The sequence below is a fragment of the Puma concolor genome, chromosome C1 (assembly GCF_028749965.1).
Source record: "Puma concolor isolate L17-30 chromosome C1, mPumCon1.1.hap2, whole genome shotgun sequence".
Taxonomy (NCBI): domain Eukaryota; kingdom Metazoa; phylum Chordata; class Mammalia; order Carnivora; family Felidae; genus Puma; species Puma concolor.
The window spans coordinates 8,890,630-8,911,104 of NC_141674.1; the positions used below are offsets into that span (position 1 = coordinate 8,890,630).

Genomic DNA, 20,475 nt, shown 5'->3' on the forward strand with positions numbered 1-20,475 from the left:
GGTCAGAGCACGTATTGATCAGAAATGTGCCAGGCCCTGTGAGATGGGAATCATTGGTGCGCTGAAAGGGAAAGATTCAGCCTCGAGGAGCTGACATTCATGTGAGGAATTCAGACACTGAGACGATTTGTCCCACAAATAAATGTGATCACACATCTAGATTAAATAGATTACAGCAGAGTTAGGTGGAGGAGGGAGAGGTACATAGGTCTCTGATAGTTTATAACAGTGGCCCTGGCCAAGTTACTGACAAAGTGATATGTTGACAATGATGTGAAGGCTGAGCAGGAGTTTACCAGGGAAAAGGTAAGAGGAATATTCCTGGCAAAGGGCAAGCTTGTGCAAAGGCCCTGGGGGCTGAAGGGAGCATGGCCCATTTGGGGGACATGGAGATGCCAGTGTGGCTAGAGATTAGACAGTAGGGGGGGTGTAGGCGGGCAGAACCTCCTAACCCAGTAAGGACCTAGGCCTCTATCCTGGGAATGAGAAGGATTTGAAAGTTTTAGGCAAGGGAGGATGGGACCAGATTTACCTCTCTGAAAGACCACTGGGCAACTACTGACGTTTTCTGAGCTAGAGGGTGTTAGCCATCAAGCTAGTATTTTTCCAGAGGTTCTTGCATGTTGTTCTAGAGCAGGGGTTTGCCTTGGGGTCCATGGATTCCCTAGTGCCCATGGGTATATTTCAGGCGGGCCCTGAACTGAACGAGGTCACTCATTTTTCATCAGCCTCTAACTAAAATGTCCTGTATGAATTCCTTCCATTATGAATCAAGATAACAAAACATACTAATAATATCATAGTACCTGCAGTTTTTCCATCAGTAGAAATCAGAGATTCTCATGATATACTGCAATTATATTATAGTTGCTACAGTTGTTATGAAATATTTATGTTCATCAGTACTATGAAACCATACTTATTAGACATTAATGAGTTTATAAAGAATCACATATATGGCTAGATCTTAAATTATTTTAATGTTCTGATAACTGTATTCTCACATAGCTAGGTTCCTTTGTAATCCTTTGTATTTTATTTTATGCACTCAGAAACACAATCCTGAGCAGTGTCCCAGGTTTCCCCAGAACGACTAGGGGGCACAAGAAATACTGAGAACCCATGGTTTAACTTTAGTCTGTAACCACTCAGACCTAACTTATTTAGGCACAAACAAGACAAAAGAGAAATAAATGGCTCAGTAACAGAGAAGTCCATGGCCCCATAAATTCACTGAGAATGTCCTCAGCAGTCCATTTCTCTCTGTCTCCGGACTTCTGCTCGCCTTTGGATTTCTCTCTGTCTCCGGACTTCTGCTCGCCTTTGGATCATCTCGTTCTCAGGCACCCTGCCCATCCTGCACCTGCCACGACCTGGCAGCGCTGGACTTAAACCGCCCTTTGCACCAGAAGTCTGAAAGTAAAGAGAAGGGCTATTTCCCAGGAGCTTTTGTGAAACTCTCAGAGATGGGGCTCATTGGCTGGCATGGGTCATGTGTCTAAGAAGCAATTAGAATAGTGAGGAAGATTGGCCTCACCTCTGATTGGCCTGTTTGGGTCATGTGCCCGTCCTGAAGGATGAAGTATTCTGATTGGCCTATCTGGGTCATGTGCCCATCTGAGGGCTGAGGCATCTCATTGGCTTACTTGGGTCATGTGCCCATCCTGGGCGATGAGGTATTCTGATTGGCCTACCTGCGTCATGTGGCCATCTTGGAATCAAGCGGTGGGCGGGTGGCCTGTCAGTACGTGACTGGAGGGAGAGCCCACAGGGCAGGTGAAGGCGCCCTGCCCGCTTTGCCCCAGGCAGTCGGTTATAAACGCGATTCGTGTCGCATCCCTGTGTAGGGGGAGCAGGGAACGGTTTGGCACTGCTCGCTGATCCGCGAGCGTCTCAGGCTGGCTTAGGCTCCACAGGGTCTCGGGGCTTAATGGCTCCGCGGTTCCTGCAGTGAAGCAGGCCTCCTGGCCAGGAAGACAGCCGCCAGTGCCCCTCCGGCACTTGCTGTGTGCTAAGCACACGTTAATTTTCACAACCCTTGTAACCCGCTCAACAACACTGACAGGTTGAACTTAACAGTGCCCGTGAGGTGGAACCCCAGGCCCAGGGCTTCTCCCAGCTGCCAGGGGACCTTGGGGCAGGTCGGCCCTCCTCTGCGCCAGCGCTTCCGTCTGTAACGCCAGGGGCGGACTGACATGTTTGGGCCTAAGGGGTGGAACTGGCGGTGGCTTTAGGGAGGAGCAGTAACCGGTGGGGAGGTGAGGCCTCTGCCCTGGCGGCCTGGCCTGGAGCTTCTCTGCTTCTTTCCCCAGGGCTGCCGTGCCCCCAGGGGTCACCTGACTGCAGGAAGCAGTGTGAGCCCGACTACTACCTGAACAGGGACGGCCGCTGCACGGCCTGTGTGAGCTGTGCTCGAGGTAAGGGCTGTGTTCTCCCCTCCAGGGGCAACTTCTTGGGAGGGGGTCACCGGGGGTGGGGGGTGGCAGAGAAGGTAGGGAGCATCAAGATTTGCTGCCTGGACTCCGGGTTGGCCCCCTGGTGCCTCGGTTTACCCCTCTGGATTTGTGAGTTGTTATCAGCCATGATGTTTTGCATCCGTTTTCAGAGAGACTTAGCTAACCCGTTTCCTCAAGGGAGGGACTCGCATTTATTGAGTACAATCTTCACAAGACTCCTAGAAGATTTTGTTTTTCTTTTCATTTTAATTTTTTTTAATGTTTATTTATATTTGAGAGAGAGAGAGAGAGTGCATGAGCAGGGGAGGGGCAGAGAGAGACGAGACACAATTCGAAGCAGGCTCCAGGCTCCGAGGTGTCAGCATAGAGCCTGGACGTGGGGCTGGAACCCATGAACCCTGAGATCATGACCTGAGCCGAAGTTGGATGCTTAACCGACTGAGCCACCCAGGCGCGCCTGTTTTTCTTTTTTTAAGTGATCTGTCTGCCCAAGGTGGGGCTCAAACTCATGACCCTGAGATCAAGGGTCGCATGCTCTACAGACTGAGCCAGCCAGGCACCCCGAAGGTTCTTTTCTCTTCCCCGCTTTCCAGTGAGGAAACCCAGGCTTAGGGAGGTTAGGACCTTTGCAAAGTTACAGAAGTCCGGTAAGTGGCAGAACTGGAGTTTGAGCTGTGGTCTGACACCAGGAGCTGTGTTCTTTGCCTGCGACCACAAGTGCTTCCAGGAGATTCTTCCAATGAGCACTTTCATTGTTAATTTCTTATTATGGTGAGTGAATGTGGTTTGTGAGCTCTCTGGTGTTTGTTTTGTTTTGTGCGGGTGTTTTGTGAGGTGGGGCTGGGAAATTTGTTGAGATTTCTTGTGCCCTAATAAATGTGGATATTTTTAAAGCCTATTTTTAGTGTGTTTGGAGAAAAATGTGTGTTCTGTTTGTTGTGTACAAAATTCTCTACATACCTATCGGATCAAGCTTGTTAATTGTGTTTTTCAAATAATATGCATTCTTCTCAACAAATGTTTTTTGAGTTTATTTTTTTCAGTAACCTCTACACCCAACGTGGGGCTTGAACTCACGACCCCCGAGATCAAGAGTCTCATGCTCTTCCAACCGAGCCAGCCAGGCATGCCCCCAAAATAATATGCTTTTTAAAAAACTTCTTATTTATTTTTGTCACCTTCCCAAAGGTTGATGTCAGAGATAGATGTGTTAAAATTCATCTTCCCTATGCTTTTTTAAAATCAGATTTTCCTTGTGTTCTATTTTTTTTTCTCCCTATATGTCAAAGCTATGTTATTAGGTACAGTGTTTATGAATATTGTGTTTTCTTGGTGGACTGGACCTTTCATCAGCATGAAATGTGCAATATACCTCCTTGCTCCTTATAATGTATTTGCCTTAATTCCATTTTCATTTGATATTAATATTGCCATTCATCTTTGTCTATATGAGCATTTCTCTGGTGTATCTTTCAGTTTTTAAAATTAATGACGTTGTATGAAATGAAAGTTATAGGCATTCATTATAAAAAATTCGAGCAATACGGAAGTGTAAGGAAGAAGGCCAACGCTGCCTGTTCCCCATCATTGGATGTCTGACTGACACTTCTCTGTGTATATATAGGGAGAGAAGGAGAGTGGGAAGATTCGTAGCCAGCCAGACTGTACACACATGGAGAATAGGGATTTAAAATTTTTTAATTTATTTTAAAGAGAGAGGGAGAGAGTGAGCAGGGGGAGAAGGGCAGAGGGAGAGAGAGAGAGAATCTCAAGCAGTGGCTACGCTTAGCATATACCCCAGCGAGTGGCTGGATCCCTGATATCCGAGCAGATATCAAGAGTCAGATGCTCAACTGACTGAGCTACCCAGGCACCCTGGGAAAAGGGATTTTTAAGGGGATGAGATCATACTGTTGATGACATTCAAGCGATTGCATTTAATTTTATTTAAATGTATCAGAGGAAGAAGAAAGCAAAATTAAAAAAGAATGAAATGATCACAAGAGACAGTAGTTTCTAAGAAAATCCTCTAAAATTAAGAAGAGGTGTTGAAAATCAAGAAGCAGTTAGGAATCATTTAAGGAACAACTACGTCTTGTATTAAAGTCATGTTCTACTTGTTTCAGATTTTGGATGGGATGGAGTAGATAGGCTTCCTATAATGAAAAATGAAGTAATTAGCCTGCCTCCTCCCTGTCCTCTTCCTGACTTATTACTTACGTTTTTTTTCTTTGTTATTGCCTGTGGCATTTATATTCTTTTCTGTAACCCACAGTCCCTTGGCATGTTTGTTTTAGTTTGGTATTTAAACTCATTCGTTGTACAGTATGAGCACATTGACCACAGCTTCACTCTTTCTGAACTTTTTTTGTAAGTCTATTTCTTTCTTTCTTTTTTTTAACGTTTATTTGTATTTTCGAAAGAGAGAGAGACAGAGCGCGAGCAGAGGAGGGCAGAAAGAGGGAGAGACACAGAATCCAAAGCAGGCTCCAGGCTCTGAGCTGTCAGCACAGAGTCCAATTCAGTCCAATTCAAACTCATGAACCATGAGATCATGACCTGAGCTGAAGCCAGAGGTTTAACCGACAGAGCCGCCAAGGCACCCTCTGCTCTAGGAAGTTCCTACACGTAGAATCATAACATATTTATCTTTTGTGACGGCCTCATTTCACTTAGCATAATGTCTTCAAGGCACTGTATCATGTGTCCGAAGCTCCTTCCTTTTCAAGGTTGAATAATATTCCGTTGGATGGATCAACCCCATTTGGTTTATCCATTCGTGCCGATGAACACTTGGGGTGCTTCTGCCTGTCAGCTATTGTGAATACTGCTGCTGTATACCCGAGTCTAGAAATGTCTGTTCAGGTCTCTGGCGTCAGTTCTTTTGGGTATACTTAGCAGTGGAACGGCTGGATCATGTGGGAATCCTGAGTGTTACTTTTGAAACTGATTTTAGGAGTCTGAGGACCTGGGTGGGAGGCCGAGTGCAGCCAGAGATGGGTGTCGTCCTTGCTGGAGCAGAGATCTGCCTTCCCTTCTGTGAGATCGTCATTACAGAGCTCCTGCGGCTGCAGAGAGATGTACCCACTCCCGGGGTCTCTACCGATTTCCACTGGGCCTGCCTGCCCGAAAGTTAGCCAGTCCAGCACCTTTCCCACCTTTGTTCAGGCTTGTGATAATTATGTTTGGCTACTACTCTGGGGTTTAAAACCTTTTTTTTAAGTAGGCTTTACGCCAAGCGCAGAGCCCAGTGCGGGCCTTGAGCTCATGATCCTGAGACGAGGACCTGAGCTGAGATCAAAATCAACCAAGCCACCCACGGTTTTACATGAATTTAACTGGGGTGTCCACTGTTTGTCCTCAGCCGGCCTGCCTCTCTCTTAGATTTTCTACAATTCTCAGGATTTTATTCTGTCCTCAGTACTGCTTCTGGGGTGCAGGCGAGAGTTAGGGGCTACAACAGTGCAACCACAGCAAGGAAGAGAGAGATGATAGAGCCTCCTGCGATGGTTTTAGGGGCCAGGCCTGGGAGAAGCCCTTATCATTTCTGTCCACGTCCCATTGCCAGAATGCCATCATATGACCCAAACCAAACTGCAAGGGAGGCTGGGAAATGTAGTCTTTCTGTGAGCCCACTTGAATTGGTGAACACAACGTTGTGCCCAGGGGGTTTCTTTTTATGGCTTCCGTTTCCTTTGTGCCCTTCCTTGAGCTCCAGGGGATTCTGTTTTATAGCTGCCGGTTCCTGAGAATATTAATTGTACTGATTCTAACAGCTCCTTCTGTTTTTGTTGTTGTTGCTTTGTTTTTTTGTTTTCTATTATCTGCTTTCTCAAGAGTTTTTTTGAGCTTGGAGGTCTTTTTGCTTGGTGCTGGTTTTCTCTCATGGGTGGTGACCTCTAGTTCTGCACATCCTATCTGATGACCACTGGGAGGGGTTCTGTTAAGTGGCTGATCTTCTGGGTCTGCAGGCTCCCTTCTTCCCAGGTATGACCAGCCAGGGCACTGTCCCGATACCTCCCCTGAGAGTCTCCTGGGGGAGATGCTTGGCTTCTGGGTCTGTGGCATCAGTGGATGAGAAGTGTGGGCAGACCCCCTGGGGCACTCCCCATCGGCTTCCCTGGGGCCTGCCCCTGCCCTCACCCACTTGGAGACTGGAGTACCCCACCCCAGAGCCGCTCCCAGAGTAATCCTCTTGGGTATATTCTGGGCTTTGGTCTCCTTCTTCCATGCGATCCTATCTGCCTTCCATATTCTAGGAAGTCTTCATTGCTGGTTGACCAAGGATGCCCTGTGTTGCTTTCCAGGGATGTGTGCATTTGTTAATTACTTATACCGGTGATTTTTTTTTTCTCTTGAGATCAAATTCACCATTTTTTTCTTTTAAATTCATTTTAATTACACTCTTTGCTTATTTATTAGTTTCTGAAATAAGTTCTACGCCAAACATGGGTCTTGACCTCATGACCCTGAGATAAATAGTCACATGACCTGCCAACTGAGCCAGCCAGGAGTTGGTAAAATTCACCATTTTAAAGTGTGCAATACAGTATTTATTTATTTTTTTTAATTCACAATGTGGCACCACCACCACTATCTGATTTCAGAGCATTTTCACCTCCCCCAAGAGAAACCCCTTCTCTCCCAATTCACTCCTTCTTCCATGCCCTTACAGTGACTCATCTACGTTGTGTCTCTATGGATTTGCCTACTCTGGGCATTTCATCGAAATGGAATCATGCAATATGTAGGTTTTCATGGCTGGCTTCTTTCACTTTGCAGTGTTTTCAAGGTTCATTATGTTGTAGTACCAGTCATTCCTTCTTTTCTTTTCTTATTTTAGTGCTCATTTATTTATTTGAGAGAGAGAGAGAGAGAGAGAGAGAGAGAGCGAGCAGGGGTGGGGTAGAGAGACAGGGAGAGAGAATCCAGAGCAGGCTCTTTGCTGACTCAGTGCCCAGTCCCACAAACCTGTGAGATCCTGACCTGAGCCAAAATCAAGAGTCTGATGCTTAACTGACTGAGCCACGCAGGCACCCCCTGGGTCATTGCTTTTCACAGCTGAATAACATTCCTTTGTATGGACACACCACGTTTTGTTTATCCATTCATCGGTTCATGGACATTTGGGTTATATCTACTTTTTGGCTGTTATGAACAATACTGCTGTGATCATTGGATTTAGGGCTCTCCTCCCTAACCGTGACAACCACTGATCTTTCTAGTGTCTTTGTAGTTTGTTTTTTCCTGAACGTCGTGGAGTTGGAATCACACAGCGTGTAGCCTTTTCAGATTGACGACTTTCACTTAGCAATATGCACTCAAGGTTTCTCCGTGTCTTTTTTGCCCATTTTAATGGGGTCATGAATTTGTTTTTAATATGATGGTAATGACGTCTGGGGATATGAGCGGGGAGTGGAGGCTGCCTCATAGGCCCCACCTGCCATCTTGCCTTCGTTGCAGGAACCCTCTGGAAAGAAGGGCCGGGTGTGCGGGCTCCCTGCCCGAGGGGAGGCCAGAATGATGTCTTGTCTCACGTGCCAGGCTGTCCCTGAGGGGTCCCTGGATCCCTTCCCCGGTCCTCCCTCTGCCTCCCATGCCCGTCTCTGTGTCCCTTAGACGATCTTGTGGAGAAGATGCCGTGCTCAGGGAACTCCTCCCGCGTCTGTGAGTGCCGCACTGGCACGTTCTGTGCCACATCAGCCACCAACTCCTGTGCCCGCTGCATCCCCCACACCGTCTGCCCGAAAGGGATGATTGTCAAGGTCCAGGGTAAGTATCCCCACCCTCAGCCCAACACCAAGACCTGTGCCAAGCTGTACCCCGCCTCCACCACCGTCCCAGATCTCCAAATGACCTCTGACCTCCTCCTTCCTCCTTCCTGTTGGACTGACATGTCTCCTTTCGAGATGCTGTGGGTGTACCATTTACTCAGAGCCCCCCAGCCTCTTCCCTGCACTTTGGGTCCCAGGCTCAGAGAGACCCTGATGGCCTGAGACACAGGCCTGGCTGGAGGAGTGTTGGGTTAGTGGAGACTCGGGGCAGAAGTTCTCTGATGCCTGAAAAACAAGAGCAAAACTCAAGTCTTCTGTCCCGGGACTTTCCCAGGGTATGGGGGCTGTTTTTCCCAACTCACAATCGAGGCATTGGGAGTTAGAGGAGCTGAGAAACTCGGATTTCTTTTCCAACTTGCTGTGTGAGGTCAGGCACATGCTTTACCCTCTCTGAGCTTCTGATTTTGTGACAGAACAAGGGGCCAGAAAAGAGGCCAGAAAAGAGGTAAGGGCCACAGATCCGGTGCAGGTGGTATTGAGAGCACGTTTCAGAGGGAGGTTGGAGAGTGGGTGGGCTTTGGACCATGGCCCACTAGTGGTGCCACAGCCACACGGGCTGGGAGGCTGCAGGGTGGAATCAGAGAGCTACACCCATTAGGGAGAAAAGTGCCAACACTGAGCCCATGACGCTCCTTCTCCTCAACTGGTCCTTTTCCAAAGCCCAGGCCTTACCACCCTCTCCCCCGACAGCCCATCCTTCCCTCACCCCACAGCCAGCCTACCCCCAGTCCAACAGATTTTGCTCCCCAGTTCTGTCTCCCGTTCCCACCCCCATTTCCTCCTGTCATTCCTTGCCCATGGCTGACAGGCAGAGCCACTCTGCTTAACCAAATCTGATTTCTCTCTGCCTGTCTCTCTCACCCCCACACACCTGCCATAAAAACACTTCAGTATTTTCTCATTTCTACAGCGATAATGACATGATCCTTTGGCAAAAGAGAACAGGTGTTTGGAGGGATTTCTTTAATTCTGCTCCCGTTGGCATTTCTGGGCTGCTGGTTTATCGGGCTCCATGTCCGGGATCTATGAACAAAGAGAAACCCCAGGGGACTTGCCACTGTGTCCTTCCTAGGGTTCCAAGGGCTACCCTCTCCTCTCCCCTGTTCAGAGCCTTCTTTGTTTCATACATATTTTTATCTGTATAAAGCACGTACATGCATGTTTTATACATGTGCCCGGGGCGTTTAGCTGTCCTTCGTGGGAGAACTAGGGAAAAGGGCACCCAGTCCAGGTTCGCACGAGCAGTCTCCAGGACGTGACCCTGCACGCGACCCTGCGCCGTGTCCCTCTCCCTCCTCCAGGTCAGAGTCACGCCGGCCCCCTCCTTTCTTGGCCCCACTGGTCTGCTCACTTTCGGCTCCGTGGATGTGCGGTGCTTCTCACTCCTACCAGGCGTTTGTGCGTGGTGTCCCCTCAGCACATCCTCTCCTCCTGCTCACTCGGTCACCTCCTGCTCAGCCTGGCCTCTCTGTCCACACCTCACTTCCTCAAGAGGAAGTGCCATGACTTGTGACAGGTCACATCTCCATTGTGATCTCTCATCACACGGAGTCCTTCCCAACATGGATGTGAACACCGGTGTCTGTCTTGGTTCGATCAACGCTGGCCTCCCTCCCTGGGCGGTAGATGCGTGAGGGCCGAGGTCATCTATCTCCCCATTGCCTGATCAAGGCCAGGCACAGAATCTTCTCTGCAGAAGGACGTGGGGGCCCCGGACAGCTCAGTGCTGCGGGTGGGTGGGGCTCAAATCTGGCCCAGTTCTCCCCGGGTCACACAAATGCTGTGCTGAGGGGCTTGCGGCAGCGCGCCACCTGCGAACAGGGCCGGGGGTGGAGTGGAAGATGCTCTGGGCTGGGCACCAGGTCCCCGGGGTATTGTTCGCCTGCAGCCGTGGGGCATGTTCCCACCCCATCCTGGACTTCAGTGTCCCATCTGGGAAATGTAAAGTTGCCACTAGACGGCCCTGGGGGACCTTCCAGCTCTGAAACAATTGCATCTCTGCTAGCATCGGTTTAGAGTTCTGTTGCAGCCAGGGCCCGTGGACCCGCTCCAGAAAGGAGGCCCTGTTTTGGTGGTGTTCCTGCGACTGCCGCATGGTGGCGCCCGAGCCCCCCTTTGCTGCCCCTCGACCCCTGCTGCCCCTAGCGGTACCATTGGCCACATGCCTCCACGGAGCGTTTAAAAGGTGGCCAGTTGCGGGCGTACAAAAATGTAAAACATCTCATTAATTATCGTTATGTTGCTTGTCTACCTCTGTAGTTTAGCTATATTGGGTCACATACATTAAATTAATTTCACGTGTTTCTTTTTACTTTTTTAAAATTTTATCTTTCTTTTTACTTTTTAAAAAGGGGTTACTTGGAAATTTAAAGTGGCAGTGTGTGATTCACATCATATTTCTGTGGGACAGCGCTGCTGGCTGACTTCTGGGCTCCCACGTGGACGCTCCCACAGGGCAACTCTCCAGCTGCAAGATGGACAGTAGTTTCCGCTTTAGCGTCAGCCGGTAGCTAAGCCGCATGGGGCAGCTTACATAGGTGTTCCCTCCTGAAATTTTCAAAACTCCAGAAAGTAGACGGAAGTATCCCCATTTTAGAACAGGGGAAATTGAGGTCCAGGGATGGCAGGTAAATCGCTCAAGACCACAGAGCAGGGAATGTCTGGGCTAGACTTTGAATGTCACACCCAGGCCTCGTCACGCCAGCGCACTCGGAAATACGAGACACATGAGCATTGTTCAGGCCCCCTCCACTGGAGCCTTCAGATCATAATCGCACACGTGGGACTGTTTCTAAGCAATGGGACAGAGGTCTAGAAGGGGAAAAGGACACGCTGTTCATGGGGCGTTTACTCTGTATCACGCAGTGTGATGGGCACAGTGAGGACATGTTAGAGGTGGCAGGCAAACTCAGATCCACCTGATGGAAAGTGCTACGTGTTTTTCCTCTTTACTGTGTTTGCACCCAGGATTCTTCAGGAGTCTTTGGGTTGCACGTAACAAAATCTCAAATTTTTTGGCTGATGTAACTGCAAAGTCTGGGGCTGGCTCTGGGTAGTATCAGGCATGGCTGGATCCAGGAGCCCTGTCTTTACCTATTTGTCACCTCTGCTCCGCCAGATCCAAGCTTGCCTCCTACCCAAACCCAGTAGAAAGACGGTTTCTCCTTCCTGCAATTTCAACAGCCATAATTGAAACGATGATATTGTACCTCATGGGCGTGGCTGGGGTCAGGTGCCCACCGCTGAACCAGCTCCTCGGGGTCAGAGGAATCAAAGGGATCGATTGGTCCAAAGTCGTCTGGGTTTACTCCTGGGAGGGTGGGGTGGTGAGTCGGCCTCAGCCCCGTGCACGGATGCTGAGACTGGGGAGAGTGTTCCGGGGAGAATCGGGATGCCTTAGCCCGAGGGGGAAGGGGTGCTGGGCAGGCGCAAACACCAGATGGCCGCTGCGTTTTCCAAGCACCTCATTCCGAACTGTGGGTCGTGGTGGGAAAGGATCTGTTCCTAGAGCCTCCAAGCTCCTCGGTAGCACATCTGTCCACCTTGTGATCCCCTGCAGGCACAGCACAGATGGATACCGTGTGTGAGCGGCCTTCCCCGGTGACCAGCCCTGACCTCGGCACGGGCCCAGAAGACTGCCAGGCGCCCACCAGGTGACTCCCGGCCCTCTCCCTTCCAGCTGATGTGGCATGGGGCTGTCCCAGCCCCCAGGACGCCCAGAGCCCAGCTGGGCTGTGGTGTGGGTGGGGTTTGGCCCAGGGTATCAGGACTCCAGGGTGCCTGTCTGTCAACCCAGCAGTCGCATGACCCCCACCGTGTGCCGAGTGTTGCCCGAGCGCACGAGAGAAGGTCTAGACGGCACAGCCGTGGCTCCCAGGAGCGGACGGTGGGGCTGCCAGAGGCTGTGGGCTGAGGGGCTGGGAACCCCTTTGCTGTGGAAGCGGTTACCCCTGAGCACAGACCTCCCTGCGTCATCAGGAGGGTTGGCAGTGCCCTTTCCGGCTTCTTTCTCAGCGACACCAGCGCCCAGGCCGGGCCCCTGGTGACCTCCTCAGTGAGCTCCGGTGCCAGGACCACGCTCCTTGGAGGGGGCACTGCCATCACCCCCGAAGATGATTCCAAAATGACGGGGGCCCCCGGCTCTCCCTCCTCTGTGAGGAAGCCCAGTCCAGATCCAGGTAATTTCTCGAGAAGCTTTGGGTTGTTTCCCAGGGCAACGGCGTCTCACTGGCAGGCGACCTGTGTGTGGCCTTCCCCTGGGCAGGTGGGTCTCTCCTGATCCAGGGAGAAGAGGGTCTCTAGGTCCCTTGGGGCTGCAGGCTTCGAGGGCCAGAGGGGATAAAGGAAGAAGTCATTCATTTGACAGCTTAGTGCCTGCTGTGTGCCAGACACCGAGGCCCTGGCAAAGGAGCAGGTGTGGGTATGACGCCCTCCTGGTTCCTGTGGTGACGGATTGGGGTCCTAGGTTCCCTCCTGTTTATCGCTGACCAGCCTTCTGTTGTATGGGTGTATACACCGTGTATATCCCGTAGTGTTTGGGTTTGGGTTGTTTCCACTTTTGGCTACAGTTAACAGTGATAAAGAGGTCTTTGTTTTCATGTCTCTAGGGTTTGTTCAGTTTTAATTGAAAAAATTTTTTAAGTGCATTAATTTATTTTGAGAGAGAGCACGGGGGAGGGGCACAGAGAGTGGGAGACAGACAATCCCAAGCAGGCTCTATGCTGTCAGTATAGATCCCGATGTGGGGCTCCATCCCAAGAACCATGAGATCAGGACCTGAGCCAAAACCAATAGTCTCTGCTCAAGCAACAGAGCCACCCAGGTGCCCCGCTAAAGAGGTGTCCCTAATTTTAAAGTCCTCACGTGGGTCCACTTTTTCTCTTTATGTCCTGCCTTGTGTTCACTGAAGTCTCCACTGAAGTCTCAAAGGCATCCTGCATTACTCTCTAGGATCATTACTGTTTTGCCTTTCACGTTTAGATCCGCTGTCTGCCTACCTTTTGTTTGTGGCGGAGGCAGCGGTCATGTTGCAAGAGGCCACATGGATATGCGTTGAACCAACGCCTTTTATCGAACAAATTGTCCTTTCCCTGCTGATTTGCCTGCCATCTTTGGGGTAAATCTAAGGTCCATAGGTGCCTGGCTGTGATCCGGACTTCATATTCCTTTCCGTTCGTTGTCGTTTTGTCTGGTCTGTGTGGATGCCATGCGGTCTCGACTCCAGGAGATTTTCGGTATATGGTGGAACAACTTCCCCACCTCTGTTCTCCAGCCCTGCCCTGGCTCTTCTTGGTAATTTGCATCTGTGCATCGACTTTAGAATCAGCCTTTCACATTCCACAAAACGTCCCGTTGGGATTTTGATCGGGATTGCACTGAATCTGTGGATCAGGTTAGAGAGAATCCGTATTTTTATAGCATCAAGTACACGGGAAAGCCGTATTTTTATTCAGGCCGTCTGTCTGTCTGTCTTTCTTTCTTTCTCTCTCTCTCTCTCTCTCTCTCTCTCTCTCTCTGTTTCTTTCTTTCTTTCTTTCTATATATATGAGGCCCCGCTTTCACGGTCTGTATTCATACTGAAAATCAAGATCGGCCGTCTTTATTTTTATGTATTTAATTTTACTTAGGTCAGCTGAACTTCTCTCTCCCAATGATGTTTTATTAGTTTCCATGTAGAACGATTTACATCTTTGTGTTAGATTTCTAGGTATTTGATGTTTCTGATGATGATGACAGTGGTATTGTATTTTTCAGTATTGCGGGTTGTAAGTCTTCATTTTTAGTATTGTTTTGAACCATGTGAGTAGTCAGTATGTGACAGCCTAACCTGTCACAATAGCAGTCTCATAGGGTTCAACCCAAATGTATAGACACTCAGCTGAGTTTGATGTAATAACATTATATCCAGTTACCTTGCTAAACTCACTGTGAGTCCTAATAACGTATCTGCGGATTCTTTTGTGTAATCTGTGCACCTAATGATGTCATCTGTCCCTGACAGCCTGGTGTCTGCCTCTCCTGGCCTCACTTCTTTTCTCTCCTTTCCTTGCCTTACTGCCTCGCCTGGGACCCCAGGGCCACACTGAGCGGAAGCTGTGGTAGTCGGCATCCTTGCCTCATGGGCTGATCTCAGAGGGAAGTGGCCCCAGGGTTTTGAGGAGGGTGGTGACATGGTGGGGCTGGGGAGAGGGCTCTGGCGTAGTGGCAATGACGGATCGCAGAGGGAAGGGCCTGGAAGCAGAGGGGCATATCAGAGGGAGTCAGTGCTCTTTTCCTGTGTGGCTGTAGACACATTCCTTCCCTCTCTGGGCTTCAGGACTCCCTCTGCAGGTTGATCTGACACGTGAGGAGTCTGGGCGCCAGCCTTGGAGCTGGTGGTGGCGACTGGGTGAAGAGGTGGTGGTGAATGGGGCCTCTGCCCTGGCGGCCTGGCCTGGAGGTTGTCTGCTTCTTTCCCCAGGGCTGACCCCGCAGCCGCCGTGTCCCCAGGGGTCACCTGACTGCAGGAAGCAGTGTGAGCCCGACTACTACCTGGACAGGGATGGCCGCTGCACGGCCTGTGTGAGCTGTGCTCGAGGTAAGGGCTGTGTTCTCCTCTCCAGGGGCTACTTCTCAGGACGGGGTCCGTGGCGGGCGGGGGGTAGCAGAGAAGGTAGGGAGCATCAAGATTTGCTGGCTGGACTCTAGGTTGGCCCCTTGGTGCCTCAGTTTACCCCTCTGGATTTGTGAGTTGGTATCATCATGATGGTTTGCATCCGTTTTTAGAGAGACTTAGTTAACCTGTTTCCTCAAGAGAGGGACTCACATTCATTGAGTTCAATCTTCACAAGACTCCTAGGAGAAGGGTTTATGTTTCTTTAAGTAATCTCTGCCAATGTGGGGCTCAAACTCATGACCCTGAGATCAAGGGTCACACGCTCTACAGACTGAGCCAGCCAGGCACCCCGAAGGTTCTTTTCTCATCCCCGCTTTCCAGTGAGGTAGGCTTAGAGAGGTTAAGGGCCTTTGCAAAGTTACAGAAGTCCGGTAAGTGGCAGAACTGGAGTTTGAGCTGTGGTCTGACACCAGGAGCTGTGTTCTTTGCCTGCGACCACAAGTGCTTCCAGGAGATTCTTCCAATGAGCACTTTCATTGTTAATTTCTTATTATGGTGAGTGAATGTGGTTTGTGAGCTCTCTGGTGTTTGTTTTGTTTTGTGCGGGTGTTTTGTGAGGTGGGGCTGGGAAATTTGTTGAGATTTCTTGTGCCCTAATAAATGTGGATATTTTTAAAGCCTATTTTTAGTGTGTTTGGAGAAAAATGTGTGTTCTGTTTGTTGTGTACAAAATTCTCTACATACCTATTGGATCAAGCTTGTTAATTGTGTTTTTCAAATAATATGCATTCTTTTCAACAAATTTTTTTTGAGTTTATTTTTTTCAGTAACCTCTACACCCAACGTGGGGCTTGAACTCACGACCCCCGAGATCAAGAGTCTCATGCTCTTCCAGCCGAGCCAGCCAAGCATGCCCCTAGATAATATGCTTTTTTTAAAATTCTTAATTATATTTGTCTCCTTCCCAAAGGTTGATGTCAGAGATAGATGTGTTAAAATCCATCTTGCCTATACTTTTTTTCATCAGATTTTCATTGTGTTCCATTTATTTTTTCTCTCTCTATGTCAAAGCTATGTTATTAGGTACAGTGTTTATGAATATTGTGTTTCCTTGGTGGGTTGGACCTTTTGTCAGCGTGAAATATACCTCTTTAATCCTTATAAAGAATGCCTTAATTCCAGTTTCATTTGATATTAATATTGCCATTCTTCTTTGCGTTAGCATTTCTCTGATGTATCTTTTGAGTTTTTAAAATTAATGACAGTGTTGTATGAAATGAAAGTTATAGGCATTCATTATAAAAAATTCGAGCAATACAGAAGTGTAAGGAAGAAGGCCAACGCTGCCTGTTCCCCATCATTGGATGTCTGACTGACACTTCTCTGTGTATATATAGGGAGAGAAGGAGAGTGGGAAGATTCGTAGCCAGCCAGACTGTACACACATGGACAACAGGGATTTAAAAAAATTTTTTTAATATTTTATGTTTTTTTTGAGAGAGAGAGCGCAAGTGGGGGAGGGACAGAGAGTGAGACACAGAATCCGAAGCAGGCTCCAGGCATAGTGTCAGCACGGAGCCTGAGGTGGGGCTCAAACCCACCAGCCGTGAGATCATGACCTGAGCAGAAGTCAGACACCCAACCCACTGAGTCACCCAGGCATCCTGAGAATAGGGATTTTTAAGAAGTTGGGATCATACTGTTTATGACATTCAAGTGATTGATTACATTTTCTTTTATTTAAACATATCAGAGGAAGAAGAGAGTAAAACAAAATGATCACAAGAGACAGCACCTTGTAAATAAAACCCTCTAGGGTCCCTGGGGGGCTCAGTCGGTTAAGCATCCGACTTGATTTCAGCTCAGGTCATGATTTCTTTGTCTGTGAGATTGAGCCCTGCGTCGGCCTCTGCGCTGACAGCATGGAGCCTGCTTGGGATTCTTTCTCTCCCTCTCTCTCTGCCCCTCCCCTGCTTATAAATAAACATTTAAAAAAAAAAAACACCTCTAACATTAAGAAGAGGCATTAAAAATCAAGAAGCAGTTAGGAATCATTTAAGGAACAACTATGTCTCATGGTAAAGTTATGTTCTGTTTGTTTCAGATTTTTGATGGGATATTGTAGATTGGCTTCCTGTCACAAAAAATGAAGTAATTAGCTTGTCACCTCCTTGTCCTCTTCCTGACTTTTATTACTTATGTATTTTTTTTTTACATTGTTACTGCCTGTGGCATTTATATTCTTTTTCTGTAACCCTCAGTCCCTTGGCATGTTAGTATTAGTTTGCTATTTAAACTTATTCACTGTGCATTATGAGCACATTGACCACAGCTTCTCCATTCCTGATTTTCTCATTTTGATTTATTGATTGGTTAGTTAGATTTCACTGACCTTGGGCTTTATCAGTAAGGACTCATCTTTGCACATCCCTCAGAGGATTCTTTTACGTTTGAGAATGTTTCTTGCCTTTATATTCTACTGACAACCTGGGCAGATATATGATTATTCCTGGGACCTGTGTTCTCCAGAACTTTGTAGACATTGGTGCATTGTCTTCTCATGGTGAATAGTGCTAGGGAGGGGTCTGCTATCTGCCTTCTTTCTCCTTTGTAGGCGACTGCAAGAACAATTCTTTAATATCCTTAATGATAAAAAACTTTGAACCAGACTGTGCCTTGATATTAATTGTTTGGAAATAATTCTGGAATGTCTTTTTTTTTTTAAGTTTTTACTTATTTAAATAATCTCTACACCCAACCCGCAGCACCTGTAGCCCCAAGATCAAGAGTTGCATGCTCCACCGACTGAGCCAGACAGGCACCCCTGGAATGTCTTTTTTCTGTCTGCATGTTTAGTTCTTCCTTCATTTCAGGGAAATTGACCTGGAATTTAATTTCTTTTTTTTTAATTAATTAATTTATTTTGAGAGAGAGAGAGAGAGCGAGTGGGGGAGGGACAGAGGGTGAGGGAGGGGAGAATTCCAAGCAAGCTCTACCCCAGTGCAGAGCCCAGTGCAGAGCTCGAACCCATGAACTGTGAGTTCATGACCTGAGCCAAAATCAAGAGTTGGACTCTCAACCGAGTGAGGCACCCAGGTGCCCCTGGATTTTTATTTCTGCTAAATACATATCTCAATGTCAGCTTTATGGACTCTAGTTATCCTTCCGTTTGATTGTGTTTGCCTTTCCTCCCTGTTTTATTTCATTGCATTAGTATCTTTGTCTCTTCACCTTGCATTCACAGATATTTTCTTGATCCTTTCTCCATGCTGTGAACTCTGTTTTGTTTCTCATGTCTTCTGCTGCTTGCCTCCCAGCTGTCGCCAGGGCTCCTAAGACACTGCTAATTTATTTATTGGATATCTGTGCGGTGCATCTCAGTTTGCTGTCTTTAGCTCTCTAGTCTTCCTTCTTAGCCCATCCTTTTTGAAGATCAGCTTTTCCTTTGCCAAACTTCTATTCTTCTTAAGTTCCTTTATAGTGGGGAGCATGCTTGGGATGGCTTCTGTTTGTTTTAGACTGGGTTCTTTGTCTTTCCAAAATATGTTTCTGTTTCTTTTAGATTTTCTATTTCTTTTCCTGTCTTCCCTGTCCTGGTACAGTGTGACTTCTCCTTACATTCCCCCCACCTACCTCACCGGGCTCTACTTGGTCCTTTCTGCTCAGAGCTTCACTGGGGACCGAGTGTTACTTAAAAAAAAATGCTGTAGTAAAATATACATAACATAAAATTTAGTGGCACTTAATACAGTAGTAAAATATACGTATATAAAATGTATCATTTTGGCATTTTTAAGTGTCCTGTTTAGTGGCTTTAAGTGCATTCCCATTTTAGGGCAACAACCAACAATGTCTAGCTCCAACACTTGTTCTTTTGCCCCAACTGAAACTCGGTTCCCATTAAACACCAGCTCCCTAATGCCCCCTCCCCCACCAGCCTTTGGCAGCTCCCAGGCTACTCTCTGTCTCTGTGAATTTGACTACTCCAGGAAGTTCATATGAGTAGAATCATAACATATTTATCCTTTGTGACGGCCTCATTTCACTTAGCATAATGTCTTCAAGGCACTGTATCATGTGTCCGAAGCTCCTTCCTTTCCAAGGTTGAATAATACTCCGTTGGATGGATCTACCCCATTTAGTTTATCCATTCGTGCCGATGAACACTTGGGGTGCTTCTGCCTGTCAGCTATTGTGAATACGGCTGCTGTATACCCGAGTCTACAAATGTCTATTCAGGTCTCTGGCTTCAGTTCTTTTGGGTATACTTAGCAGTGGAACGGCTGGATCATGTGGGAATCCTGAGTGTTACTTTTGAAACTGATTTTAGGAGTCTGAGGACCTGGGTGGGAGGCCGAGTGCAGCCAGAGATGGGTGTCGTCCTTGCTGGAGCAGAGATCTGCCTTCCCTTCTGTGAGATCGTCATTACCAGAGCTCCTGCGGCTGCAGAGAGATGTACCCACTCCCGGGGTCTCTACCGATTTCCACTGGGCCTGCCTGCCCGAAAGTTAGCCAGTCCAGCACCTTTCCCACCTTTGTTCAGGCTTGTGATAATTATGTTTGGCTACTACTCTGGGGTTTAAAACCTTTTTTTTAAGTAGGCTTTACGCCAAGCGCAGAGCCCAGTGCGGGCCTTGAGCTCATGATCCTGAGACCAGGACCTGAGCTGAGATCAAAATCAACCAAGCCACCCACGGTTTTACATGAATTTAACTGGGGTGTCCACTGTTTGTCCTCAGCCGGCCTGCCTCACTCTTAGATTTTCTACAATTCTCAGGATTTTATTCTGTCCTCAGTACTGCTTCTGGGGTGCAGGCGAGAGTTAGGGGCTACAACAGTGCAACCACAGCAAGGAAGAGAGAGATGATAGAGCCTCCTGCGATGGTTTTAGGGGCCAGGCCTGGGAGAAGCCCTTATCATTTCTGTCCACGTCCCATTGCCAGAATGCCATCATATGACCCAAACCAAACTGCAAGGGAGGCTGGGAAATGTAGTCTTTCTGTGAGCCCACTTGAATTGGTGAACACAACGTTGTGCCCAGGGGGTTTCTTTTTATGGCTTCCGTTTCCTTTGTGCCCTTCCTTGAGCTCCAGGGGATTCTGTTTTATAGCTGCCGGTTCCTGAGAATATTAATTGTACTGATTCTAACAGCTCGTTCTGTTTTTGTTGTTGTTGCTTTGTTTTTTGTTTTCTATTACCTGCTTTCTCAAGAGTTTTTTTGAGCTTGGAGGTCTTTTTGCTTGGTGCTGGTTTTCTCTCATGGGTGGTGACCTCTAGTTCTGCACATCCTATCTGATGACCACTGGGAGGGGTTCTGTTAAGTGGCTGATCTTCTGGGTCTGCAGGCTCCCTTCTTCCCAGGTATGACCAGCCAGGGCACTGTCCCGATACCTCCCCTGAGAGTCTCCTGGGGGAGATGCTTGGCTTCTGGGTCTGTGGCATCAGTGGATGAGAAGTGTGGGCAGACCCCCTGGGGCACTCCCCATCGGCTTCCCTGGGGCCTGCCCCTGCCCTCACCCACTTGGAGACTGGAGTACCCCACCCCAGAGCCGCTCCCAGAGTAATCCTCTTGGGTATATTCTGGGCTTTG

The 20,475-nt window shown here is 48.3% G+C and overlaps 1 protein-coding gene across 1 annotated transcript in view; it reads left to right on the top strand.

Moving 5' to 3' along the window:
• Window positions 1-1,703: 1,703 nt before the first annotated feature.
• Window positions 1,704-20,475, top strand: part of TNFRSF8 (TNF receptor superfamily member 8) — a 54,969-nt gene continuing 36,197 nt past the window's right edge. The window contains exons 1-7 of the mRNA XM_086720230.1: window positions 1,704-1,776; window positions 2,313-2,417; window positions 8,076-8,228; window positions 11,850-11,943; window positions 12,305-12,468; window positions 12,679-12,710; window positions 14,579-14,867. Coding sequence (XP_086576356.1) covers window positions 8,093-8,228; window positions 11,850-11,943; window positions 12,305-12,468; window positions 12,679-12,710; window positions 14,579-14,867 — 715 coding nt within the window. The 5' untranslated portion in view covers window positions 1,704-1,776; window positions 2,313-2,417; window positions 8,076-8,092. The remainder of the gene's footprint in view (window positions 1,777-2,312; window positions 2,418-8,075; window positions 8,229-11,849; window positions 11,944-12,304; window positions 12,469-12,678; window positions 12,711-14,578; window positions 14,868-20,475) is intronic.